The sequence below is a fragment of the Symphalangus syndactylus genome, chromosome 20 (genome assembly GCF_028878055.3).
Source record: "Symphalangus syndactylus isolate Jambi chromosome 20, NHGRI_mSymSyn1-v2.1_pri, whole genome shotgun sequence".
Taxonomy (NCBI): Eukaryota; Metazoa; Chordata; class Mammalia; order Primates; family Hylobatidae; genus Symphalangus; species Symphalangus syndactylus.
Window position 1 is genome coordinate 28,720,873 of NC_072442.2, and position 11,773 is coordinate 28,732,645.

At 49.1% G+C, this 11,773-nt stretch overlaps 1 protein-coding gene across 2 annotated transcripts in view; it reads left to right on the forward strand.

Moving 5' to 3' along the window:
• The window catches only part of PHF12 (PHD finger protein 12), a 46,638-nt gene extending 36,413 nt beyond the window's left edge, over positions 1–10,225 (forward strand). For both annotated transcript variants that reach the window (XM_055256778.2, XM_063628667.1), the window contains 8 exons: positions 1,436–1,594; positions 2,201–2,996; positions 4,246–4,371; positions 5,109–5,252; positions 6,597–6,695; positions 7,806–7,888; positions 8,485–8,623; positions 8,962–10,225. In XM_055256778.2, coding sequence (XP_055112753.1) covers positions 1,436–1,594; positions 2,201–2,996; positions 4,246–4,371; positions 5,109–5,252; positions 6,597–6,695; positions 7,806–7,888; positions 8,485–8,623; positions 8,962–9,296 — 1,881 coding nt within the window. In that variant the 3' untranslated portion in view covers positions 9,297–10,225. The remainder of the gene's footprint in view (positions 1–1,435; positions 1,595–2,200; positions 2,997–4,245; positions 4,372–5,108; positions 5,253–6,596; positions 6,696–7,805; positions 7,889–8,484; positions 8,624–8,961) is intronic.
• The last annotated feature ends 1,548 nt before the right edge of the window (positions 10,226–11,773 follow it).

Sequence of the window (11,773 nt, forward strand, 5' to 3'; positions counted from 1 at the left end):
TTTGTACTTGGACAGTTTGAGAGTGAAATAGGACCATAGCACCATAGAACATTGGTGAAGAACCCCAGCTGTCTCCTGGAACATTAGCCTTTACACTTGATTCTAGCAATTCAGGAAAAATCTGCTGAGAACTTTGTATCTTCATTGCGAATTTCTCTTCCACTTAGCCCTTCACTCTTCCCCAGGGGTAGCCTTAGACTAGTCCACTGTTCATTCCTCCTCCTCTCATTCCTGGGTGATCTCAGAAAGCCCATGGCACCAGCTAAGGCCATCACCAGCCCATATTCCATGCATTTCTCCTTATATCCAGACTTATGTCTGCCTGCCCATCCCACAGATATCTCAGGATGAACCTCCCTAAGACCAAAAGTCTTCTGCCTCTCCACATCTGCTCTTCCTCCTGTATCTCCTATTGCAGTAAATAATAATGATCACTACTCAGTCCCTCAAACTAAAATTCTGGGAACCATTTTCAGTTCTTCCCTTGTCTACCATAAGGATTTTGTCACCAAATCTGTTGGTTCTCTGGATGTTTTCCAAATCCACAAAGTGCTATCACATCTCTACGCCTTACATGCTTCTCCGCCTCCCTTATTTTTCCTTTATCTGCCTGGAAGATCCTACTCAACTTCCAAGTGTCAACTCAAATACTGACTTCCTATAAAATCATCCCTAATCCCAAATTCCTGTCCCCCAAACTAAAATAAGCACTCTATGTTTTTAATAGCACCTTAGACATGCTTCTCTTCTAGAACCCATTACCTTGTGTTGTAATATTTCTGTGTTTATCTCCCCACTAGACTGTGAGCTCCTTGAGGGCAAGTCTTAAGTTTTATTCATCTCTGGATCTCTAGAACTTGAAACAGTGCCCAGACACAGGAGGTGCTCAATAAATGTTGGTTGAATGTATGAATGACTCTTTGCTGGTGTGGCTCTTTCATTCTTCCATGGTGTGATTCAGAGTGTGTCTTCTGTTTTTGGTGCACAGAGACGTCTTTAGTTGTTTCATGAGTCATGAATGAATGGATGAAGGAAACTAACATTGATTGAGTGCTTATCATGAGCCAGGCCTCATGTCAAGCATTTTTATCTCTCAGTGACTGCTCACCCACTCCCAAACTTGACACTGAGCAATAAGAACCCAGAGTACCACTCTGAAGCCCTGTCCAGTGCCAGTTTTACACCTTTCAGGCTGAAGCAGAAGACAGAACGCAGTGGTTTCTGTGTTCTGCAGGCCTTAGACCTTGATGAAGAAAAGTGGAGGCCCCATGTGCTATTTCCATTTCTGAGCCTCCTTTTCTTTTCCTCAGCGGACCCCAGAGTGGATGGTCCCTTGAGCACCAGCACCACAGACAGAACAGCATACCAGGGCTGAATCAACTAGACATGTTGGAACTATCTCCCTCTCCTTCCTTCTTCTGTCTATCCTGAACAGGTTCCCGATGCTATAAAATCTCAGTACCAGTTTCCACCCCCTCTCATTGCACCCGCGGCCATTCGGGACGGGGAGCTGATCTGCAATGGGATCCCTGAGGAATCACAGATGCACCTTTTGAACTCTGAGCACTTAGCCACCCAAGCAGAGCAGCAAGAGGTGAGTGAAAGCGGGGCGGGGATTCCAAATCCAACCTTCCTTCCGTGTCACCACAGCTGTTATCGGAAGTAGCCTCAGTGTGATTCTCATTCCAGTTCCCACCCACCCTCATCCTAACCCCTCAAGAGTTGAGTATTCCAGGGGGAACTTCTGGCTCAAATCCCAAAGGCAAGTAAGAGATCTACAAAGGCAACTGGTCTGCTTCTCTCCATCGTTACCCCAGTGCACTGTGAGATGGGCAAATCTATACTGTAGAAAGAGATGAGTAGACCCACAGAGAGGTTAGGTGATAGTGCTGGACATACCACAGGTGCTCGGGGTAATTGCTGAATATTGGTCACAAGTAAGCCTTAAAGGCAGAGTCAAAATGCAGATCCCAAGCTCTGTTGGCCAGAGGGAGTGTTGGCCTGCTGAGGATACCTGTAAGTCTTGCTTGGGAATGGAAATGGAATTCTATCAGGAGTCAAGCACACCCTTTGTGAGCATTCGTGATGGGACCTCGGAAACTGCTTGTCAGCTCTGCTGCAGCCCTGGCCACTGTGGCAGGAAGGACCGGCGCCTCTCAGGCCTCTCACCCTCCTCTCCTCTCCTCTCCTTCCATTGCAGTGGCTCTGTAGTGTTGTTGCGCTCCAGTGCAGCATATTGAAACATTTATCTGCTAAGCAGATGCCTTCGCATTGGGACTCTGAACAGACAGAGAAGGCTGATATTAAGCCTGTTATTGTGACTGACAGCTCAATCACCACCTCCCTGCAAACAGCTGACAAGACACCTACACCTTCCCACTACCCCTTGTCCTGCCCCTCAGGGATTAGCACCCAGAATTCCCTGAGCTGCTCTCCACCCCACCAGCCCCCAGCCCTAGAGGACATCGGCTGCAGTTCTTGTGCGGAAAAATCCAAGAAAACCCCTTGTGGGACTGCCAATGGGCCAGTGAACACAGAGGTGAAAGCTAATGGCCCACACCTCTACAGCAGCCCTACTGATTCCACGGACCCCCGGCGACTTCCAGGCGCTAACACCCCACTACCAGGCCTCTCACACCGGCAAGGCTGGCCCCGGCCCCTCACGCCACCAGCGGCTGGGGGCCTTCAGAACCACACCGTCGGCATCATTGTGAAGACAGAGAATGCCACTGGCCCCAGCTCTTGCCCCCAGAGGAGTTTGGTTCCTGTCCCAAGCCTGCCCCCTTCCATTCCCAGCTCTTGCGCCAGCATCGAGAACACCAGCACTTTGCAAAGAAAGACTGTCCAATCACAGATAGGACCTCCATTGACAGATTCAAGGCCACTAGGCTCACCCCCAAATGCCACCCGGGTGCTCACTCCCCCGCAAGCAGCAGGAGATGGTATCTTGGCCACAGCAGCCAACCAACGATTCAGCTCACCAGCGCCATCGTCAGGTGAGTGCTGCTCAGCCTTGGGTTGATTTGGAATAATTTTATGCTCTTTCTGGCAAATAAGACAAGATTCTAAAAGCACTTATATTCCTGTGAATACTTCAGAGGACTTTGGCCTTTGTATTGTTTGTCTTACTCTCGTTTCCATAATAGAAGAGGAAGCACATGTTAACTTGTCCCTTTTATAAATGGGACTGCTTAGGCTCTGAAACCTTTAGTGATTTCCTTAAAATGACCTACTGAGTCACTGGCAGGATTGGAACCACAGCCCAGGTCTCCTGACTCCATCCCATACCTTCCGGGCCTAGGCCCCTGCCTGTTTTGTTCTGTCACCTTAAAAGAAGGCAGGGTGCCCTCTGGAATTACTGTGATCAGCCTGAGGTTCTGCGTGATGGCCTCAGTATTGTCAGATCCACACAAAAGAATGGATTCATGCCTGATGCATATTCTCAGAAAGAGTTAATCTGATGAACTTCCATATCAGGAAGCAGGGATAGACAGCAGCACTGTCTTTCAGAGGAGCTGTAGAGTGGGATGCCAACAGGGGTTGGTCTAGCCCAGAAGCATGCCCTCAGGCCACATGCCAAAGGGTGGTCCTTTAGGTCTGTACTTGGCCTACTGTGGACCTGCTCTCTCAGCTGTCCCCAGACAGCACTCAGGACCTTGAGGTTGCTGACCCCGGCATCTGAACCAGGTTTCAGATGCTGCCGGAACCCCCTGTGGTCTCTCCCGTCTGAACTGAAGCCGGCCTCCTAGTCAGCTGGGAGTCTCGGTAACCAGGTGATTGTGATTCCTCTGCATGGGGGCCCCTGGTCCCAGGATGGCCCCACTCCCAGGCTGTTTTCCTGTTTCTGTTTATCACTTAATACCAGCGTGGGTGGATTTTCCACGCTGTGAGTCATATTTCAGTAGGCAGGAATTATAAGGGCAGGCACCACTTATTTAAAAGTAGAGGCAGCAGGGAGGTGGTCATGACCCAAAGAATGAAGCTGCCCCACCACTTTCCCCAGAGCAGTGGATTTCAGTGGTTCTCAGTGCTCTGGAGACTCCTGCGTGCCTGGGTGCTTTGCCGTTCCATCTGCCCTTCCTCACCACACGTTTTTAGCTCTAGGAGTTCCAGAGCCTATGGGTTGAGAATCAAGAAGGGAACATCACCTTGGGTCCGAAATCCAGACCTGTCTCAGCAGTGGGGGATTGGACGGTGGGTTTCCCTCAGGCAACGTAAGTAACAGTCTTCCTGCTCCGTCCCCAGATGGCAAGGTCAGCCCCGGCACGTTATCCATAGGAAGCGCTTTAACCGTACCCTCTTTCCCAGCCAACTCTACTGCCATGGTGGACCTCACCAACTCACTTCGAGCATTTATGGATGTCAATGGAGGTGAGTGAATGAGCTGCTGCTGTTCCACCGTTTGCTATGTTGCAGGTGCTATTCCTATACAGCATTCAGCTCATTTCAGAAAGGGAGGGAAGGGACACCTGATCCCAGAGGCCTAGGGGAGATGGGAATGAGGAGTATCCTTTTGGATGGGGGGGTGGGGTGAAAAAGCTCCTTCTGTAGCTCTGCCTTCTACATGTGCATATATACATAATCAAAGATGAAGGGAGGACAGAGCCAAGCTGAACCAGTGAGACGAGAACAAAATCACTTTAGGCAGATCACCTGGATTTGCAGAATAAAACTAAGATCCTCACTCCCAAAGGAGGGACCTCATCTGTGGGAAACCCCCAAAGTCCAGGAGAACAGGGACAGATCTTGATCTCTGTGAACACAAGGTGGGTAGAAAATTCAAGTCTCAATATCAGACATCCAGGCCCTCCCCCACAGACAGGCAAGTGGTTTATTCCACTCTGCCTTTCTAGGAGCACTTTAATTAAAATCAGTCCACCCAACTATAGGAGGTAGCTGCACAGGCTGCATTGGGGCCTATCCCACTGCAAATGGCAAGTGAGATGCCCAGCTGCAGATCCTTGTACGCTCTGCACTCAATGCTGTTTGAGTAAAAATCACTTGGCTGGATTTTAGAAATGCTGAACTATTTGCTCTGTGACCCTGATTTGCTTCCACATTCCACTTCCCATCTCAGCTGCTTTTTAATCTTTCTCTTTGGCTAATAGAAATCGAGATAAATATGCTGGACGAGAAGCTGATCAAATTTCTGGCCTTGCAGAGAATACATCAGCTTTTCCCCTGCCGGGTCCAACCTTCACCGGGCAGTGTCGGGACACATCAGCTGGTTTCTGGAGGGCACCACACAGAAGGTGCGCATGTACACACCTGTCACCACATCATCAGATCTCCCCTCTACGTGTGCGAATGGTCACCTTGCCTCCATGGAGAATCTGAGCTTCCAGTATCTCAAACCTCCTTGTGTGCTTTTCATGGGCTTAATAAAGCACCATGGTTTTTTCTGAAGAGAGCAGGAACAAGATGGCAACCACAGCTTTCTGATCAGACTTGGGGAAGTCTGCTGTAACTTTCTTTCATATATAAGTCCACTTCGAGACACAGCAAAGCAGCTACCAGTACCTTTGGGTATATGTAGTGTACTTTCTGCTTACTTGCTTTCAAATATTTGAGTTAGAAGGGCTTCCCGACTGAGTGCAGTGGCTCACACCTGTAATCCCAGCACTTTGGGAGGCTGAGGCTGGAGGATCACTTGAGCCCAGGAGTTGGAGACCAGCCTGGGCAACACAGTGAGACCCTATCTCTACAAATAATTTTAAACTTACCCAGGCATGGTGGCATACACCTGTAGTCCCAGATGCTTGGAAGGCTAAGGTGGGAGGATCGCTTGAGCTTGGGAAGTCAAGGCTGCAGTGAGCTATGATTGTGCCACTGCACTCCAGCCTGGGTGACAGAGTGAGACCCTGTCTCCAAATAAATAAGTAAATAAATAAATAAATAAAATTTTAAAAAGAATGGCTTCCCAAGAGGGAACTTTTCAAGTTCAAGGTGAGAAATAGAATAACACTAGGCCAACCTTCTGGAAATTTTCCCCGAGGGGTTAACTCTGTTTCAGATATGTCTGAGCATTGGCCATTAAGAGCCTTGCTGCTTCAAAGTGTGGTTCCCAGACCAGCAGCATCAGCAGCCCCTGAGAGCTTGTTAGAAATGCAGAGCTCAGTGCATTGGTTTTTTGCCTATTTTTAAAGAAAACAGCAAAAGAAATGCAGAGCTAAGGCCCCTCCTCAGACCTATTGAATCAGAATCTGCATTTCAACAAGATCTGTAGGCGATTCTTATGCACATTAAAGTTTGAGAAACACTGGTCCATGCCGTCTATTTTTCCATATTCTCCATATAGTACCAGCTGGAATATCCCGGATAGCCAACCAGGAGCCCAGGAACTTAGAGTACTGTCATCTCTGACTTCTCTGACCATCTTCAAAGATGGTCCTCTGTACCCTGTGTTGGAAATGCCGTGGGTGGGGAGAGAAAGCCTTACCCTGCCGCAGCTCAGTGTTGGATGTGAGTTTGGAAAGATGAGTCATCCAGCGGGATTTTCTCCAGGCCATGAGCCAAAGGTCCAGATTTTGTTGGTTTATGTTTGGATCACAGGATCTGAGTTTCTGAATGATCCTATTCCTATGTTTGTCTTGTAGTGCAAAGAAAGGAGGTACAGGCCCGAGCTGTGTTCTACCCCCTCTTAGGGTTGGGAGGAGCTGTGAACATGTGCTATCGAACCCTCTACATCGGGACAGGTGAGCCAGCCAGGAAGCTGGGAGAGACACTGAATCTGTTCAGCCCTAAAGACTGACACCCTTACCCACAGAAGTTAGAAAGGGGTGAGGGAAGCCCTTTCCAGAGTTGACTGCTTTAAATCAATGGATAGCTAGACAAGAGAAACTAAGAATAGAGACAATCAGCCAGTCACGGTGGCTCACACCTGTAGTCCCAGCACTTTGGGAGGACAAGGCAGGAGGAACACTTGAGCCCAGGACTTCGAGACCAGCCTGGGCAACATGGTGAAACCCTATCTCTACCAAAAACAAATACAAAAAATTAGCTGGGCGCACATGCCTATAGTCCCAGCTACTTGGGAGGCTGAGGCGGGAAGATCACCTGAGCCTGGGAGGTCCAGGCAGTCATCCTTTTCAAGCCACTGCACTCCAGCCCAGGCAACAGAGTGAGACCCTGTCTCAAAAATAAAAGAGACGATCAGTTCCTTGTCTTCCCTTGTTCAGGCCCTTTTGTTTTGTCTTTGCCCAGTGTTGCAACAGCAGATATGAAAGTCAGCTCTGACTACTGCCCAGGGAGGCACTTTAAACACTGCCGGGAAGAACCCAAGAAGAAGGCAGATGCTTTGTCCCTGGTGGTCTTTGAAAGAGTGATAGGCTCACACATACCCAATCTTCAGTTAGCCCAGTATCTGTTTTTTGCTTTGTTTTGTTTTCCCTAAAAGTCCTAGAAACAGATAGCTCTATATCTGGTACAGAAGGACAGACAACTTAGCCCTTACCCTAGAAACTTCCCTTTCTTTAAGGTGATATGATTTTCTAGGCTCTGCCCCCCGATGTTATATTTTCATAGAAATATCCCATCCTCTTCAGTAACTCACTGTTCCCTTCTGGGTAGCAGCCACATGTTCTAAAGCAGATCAGCTGGCAGGGACAGCTGTTCTTTATCAGGAGCTTGGAAAAGACAACCGTTTTTGTTCAAAAATAAAAGGGGAGGGCCCTAAGCTACTCACCCTTGAAGTCTCTGCTAGTGCCAACCCAAAAGCTAACTCCCTCCCTGTCTCACCTCCCCGACACATGCACCTTACAGTCTGTTCTCTACCTTCCTTTTCCTCTACTCCTGCCGCCTTGCAGGAGCTGACATGGATGTGTGCCTTACAAACTATGGTCACTGTAACTACGTGTCCGGGAAACATGCCTGCATATTCTACGATGAGGTGAGGGCTGAAGATGGCGGTGGGAGGGAGTTTTCCCAACCTGAGGCCTCTCCCAGGCAGTGGGTTTTTGTTCAGTACCCTGACGGGAGGGAAGAGGGATTGGGGGTCCTCTTCTTTATTCCCTCCCTGTCATTCCTGGAGGAGGAGAGTCTTGATGTGAAATGGCATCCTACCTGGGAAGGTAGCTTCCCAGGAGCAGGGCTACCATTTTTCCTGAGGTTAGTCACAGGCACAACAGAGGGAGCCTACCCTAAAGCAAGGGGAGGGGACCAGCATAGAAGGAAGCCCAGCCTTGTGGGTGTGTCCCTGTGAATTTCATCATCATCACGGGCCAGTGAGTATCATACCAAGAGGAGCGGTGCCGAGAGGGCAGAGTGAAGGAAGAGTGGGAGAGTAGGGAGTGTGGGACACCGGAAGGAAGGCTTCCCTGAGGAGGCGTCTCCAGCCCCCTTCTGAAAGGACAGGGGCCATGACTAGGGAGGCAAGTAAGGGCTCCCTAGGTAGAGTAGCACGGCCTTCTCCATATGTACTCTCTCCCCTTAGCCCCAGGCCCCACACAGCAGACCACACATCTTACCTCCCCTCCTCCTCCTCAGAATACCAAACATTATGAGCTGTTAAACTACAGTGAGCATGGGACAACGGTGGACAATGTGCTGTATTCATGTGACTTCTCGGAGAAGACCCCGCCAACCCCCCCAAGCAGTATTGTTGCCAAAGTGCAGAGTGTCATCAGTAAGTTGGAGCAGAGGTCTGTGACCACAAAGCTGAGGCCTCAGTCAGGGTGGTTCTGACTTGCTGCCCATGGTCTGTCTCTTGCCTTCCCTGTCTTATTGGCCAAGCTCTACTTCCTTGTGGGCCCAGGGCAGGCCACGGAGAAGCAAGTGCTGAGTACCCCCATGTGTGTACACACCTGTGGGGACTTCAGACTCCACCAATCCTTTCTGAGCATCCTTCATCCCTAGTCATGCAGCAGTTGGAATGGGGAGATGCAGGAGCCCAACCTTGGCAAACAGCCCACATGGGTTGGCTGCTCACTGTTCCTCTTCTGTGACCATCCCCCTTTTTCCCAGGGCGTCGCCGGCACCAGAAGCAGGATGAAGAGCCAAGTGAGGAGGCAGCCATGATGAGTTCCCAGGCTCAGGGACCGCAGCGGAGACCCTGCAGTTGCAAAGCCAGCAGCTCGAGCTTGATTGGGGGCAGTGGGGCTGGCTGGGAGGGCACAGCCTTACTGCACCATGGCAGCTACATCAAGCTGGGCTGCCTGCAGTTTGTCTTCAGCATCACTGAGTTTGCGACCAAACAGCCCAAAGGCGATGCCAGCCTGCTGCAGGATGGGGTCTTGGCCGAGAAGCTCTCTCTCAAGCCCCACCAGGGCCCTGTGCTGCGCTCCAACTCCGTTCCTTAGGACTGGCGGCTACCCTGCCACTGGCCTGTACACCCACCCAAGACTCCTGCAATGCAAAACTGTCCACAAACCAAGCCCGGGTGTTTTCTATACTCTACCAGAAACCCTTCAACTACAATCTTTGCATGAAATGAAGAAAACCTTTTGACTGTTTTTTAAAAATCCTTTTTCTTTTCTCAAGTTCTAGGGGGCATTTGCACATATATTTGTACTCAACATTTCATGGGAAAGCGGCAGACCCGAGCTGAGGAACAGCGTGGGCAGGGAGGGAAAGACCCAGGGTCTGGACACTTCCTCCAACACAAAACCCTTCCCCACCCACCTCCTGCTCCCTCCCCCTCGCCCGCCGTTGTAAAATAATCAGAAACTTGTTCTATTTTGTGGCAGTGACAATAGTTTTATATTAAAAGAAAATACAGTTTTCATACAGCAAAATCTATACAATATCATTGTTTTATTTAATATAAAGATCGCTACCCACCTTCCTTCCATGGTTCCCACCCTCCACGTTATTTTCCCTTTCTGCAGCGGTTGCACTACAGGTAGCTACTGTGTATTATGGACAAATGAGAAATGAATTCTTTTTCTGGCTGTCCATCTATTTTATTTCAAATAAGGAAAAGTGTATTTGGATTTTGTGTAAATACATCTAGTGATGACATTTTTTCAATGTTTTTAAAAACTGTACAGTACTACATGTGGTAGAGCGTTTTCTCAAATTGTCTATTGTAGCAAAAATGTTTTTGTCGTAAACCTGTTTTGTCTCCTTTTTTTGTTCTCTTGCCACTTCTCTCCTCTTCCTCCTGCCCCTGGTTCCCTCCTCTCCTCCCACCCCTACAACCAGTACCAATGTACATAGTAATTGTAATGTTTTAGACTTTACAGAAACTTTCCTGTATTCTGTATATAAAAAACAAAAATACTTCAAATTATGTTTTCTGACTGTCTGTCCTACCTGTCATCACCCTTAGAGGAGACCCTCCCTTAGATCTGGGTCTAGCAGGTGGGGGGCCTTTTGAACAGGTCTCATTCCCATAGGGAAGTTTGGGAGGGGAGGTGTTGGAGAAAAGTGAGCCAGGGTGGGTGGAGGACAATGGAATGACATAGTTGCGTCTGCTGGCCAGGGGGGCTGTTTCTCCAGAGAACCCTGACTGATGGTGGAATCTAGTCTTGACCTGTCACTTCTAGTCATGTGATCTGCAGTCACACTTCTCTACAACTGCTATTCCTCATCAAAAAACGAGTCTGCCGCATTACCTTAATTCTCAAGTCCCAGGGACCTTCATTCAACCAATTCCGTGCTTTCCTCCAAGATCTTAGTGAAAAACTCTCCAGGAAGTTTTCGTGAGGACAGCCTCCTCCTTAGATGGAGAGCACCTCTGTGTATATTCTAGCACTGTTTGTGTAGGTGCATCTGCTTGTGTGTCAGGATTTTGCCTTAGGGATAGAGAATGAATATTCTACCTCCAGCCTCATCCCACAGCATCTACAATGGAAACCCGAATCCGCAGTGCAGCTAAATAGGAAACTGGCCCCTGGAATCTGAGGTCTGTCCCTGACTTTCATCTGCCCATCTAGGCTTCATCACTCTGCTCCCCGTGCCCTAATGGGCTTTTCGAACTCCCTAAGGACAGAAACTTGTATATCTTCCACTCGGAATTTCCAAGTCTAACTACACTGCTGGGCATATCATAAGTGCCAAATACCAGGTTCTAAGTTGTACTGAATGTATCAGGCAACGGCCTTCTGCCCTGGAATGCTCTTACCCATTTGTTCCTAGCCGGCCCCACCCTTCCTGCCTTCATGGTCACTTGTAACTGAGTGATGGAGCTTCTCTGCCTGTCTCTTATCACCTGTGAGAACCATTCCAAAGGCAAATTTCCTCCTGAAAGGCAGTAACAGATTTTACTCTCTATCTCTTCCTGCTTCCCTTCAGCCATGGAAGGCACTAGTGGGGTTGAGGTAGGGAGATACAGACGGGGAATGAAGGAGTGAATTCTGACACCCCTTAACTGCCTGTGCCACCTTTAACAGTGTCCCCTCTAGCCTGTGTGGGGAGAACAGGGAAGAATCCTAGAAGCTGGGGGCTGGATGTGAAGATAAGAAAATGAAGGATTTGGCCCAGTGCAGAGGGTCACACCTGTAATCCCAGCACTTTGAGAGGCTGAGGCAGGTGGGTCACTTAAGGTCAGAAGTTTAAGACCAACCTGGCCAACACAGTGAAAACCCTTCTCTACTAAAATACAAAAATTAGCCGGGTGTGGTGTCACACACCTGTAATCCCAGCTACTCTGGATCCTGAGGCAGGAGAATTGCTTGAACCCGGGAAGCAGAGGTTGCAGTGAGCTGAGATCACACCACTGCACTCCAGCCTGGGCGACAGAGCAAGACTCTGTTTCAAAAAAAAAAAACAGATGGGGCCGGGCGTGGTGGTTCACACCTGTAATCCCAGCACTTTGGGAGACTGAGGCAGGCGG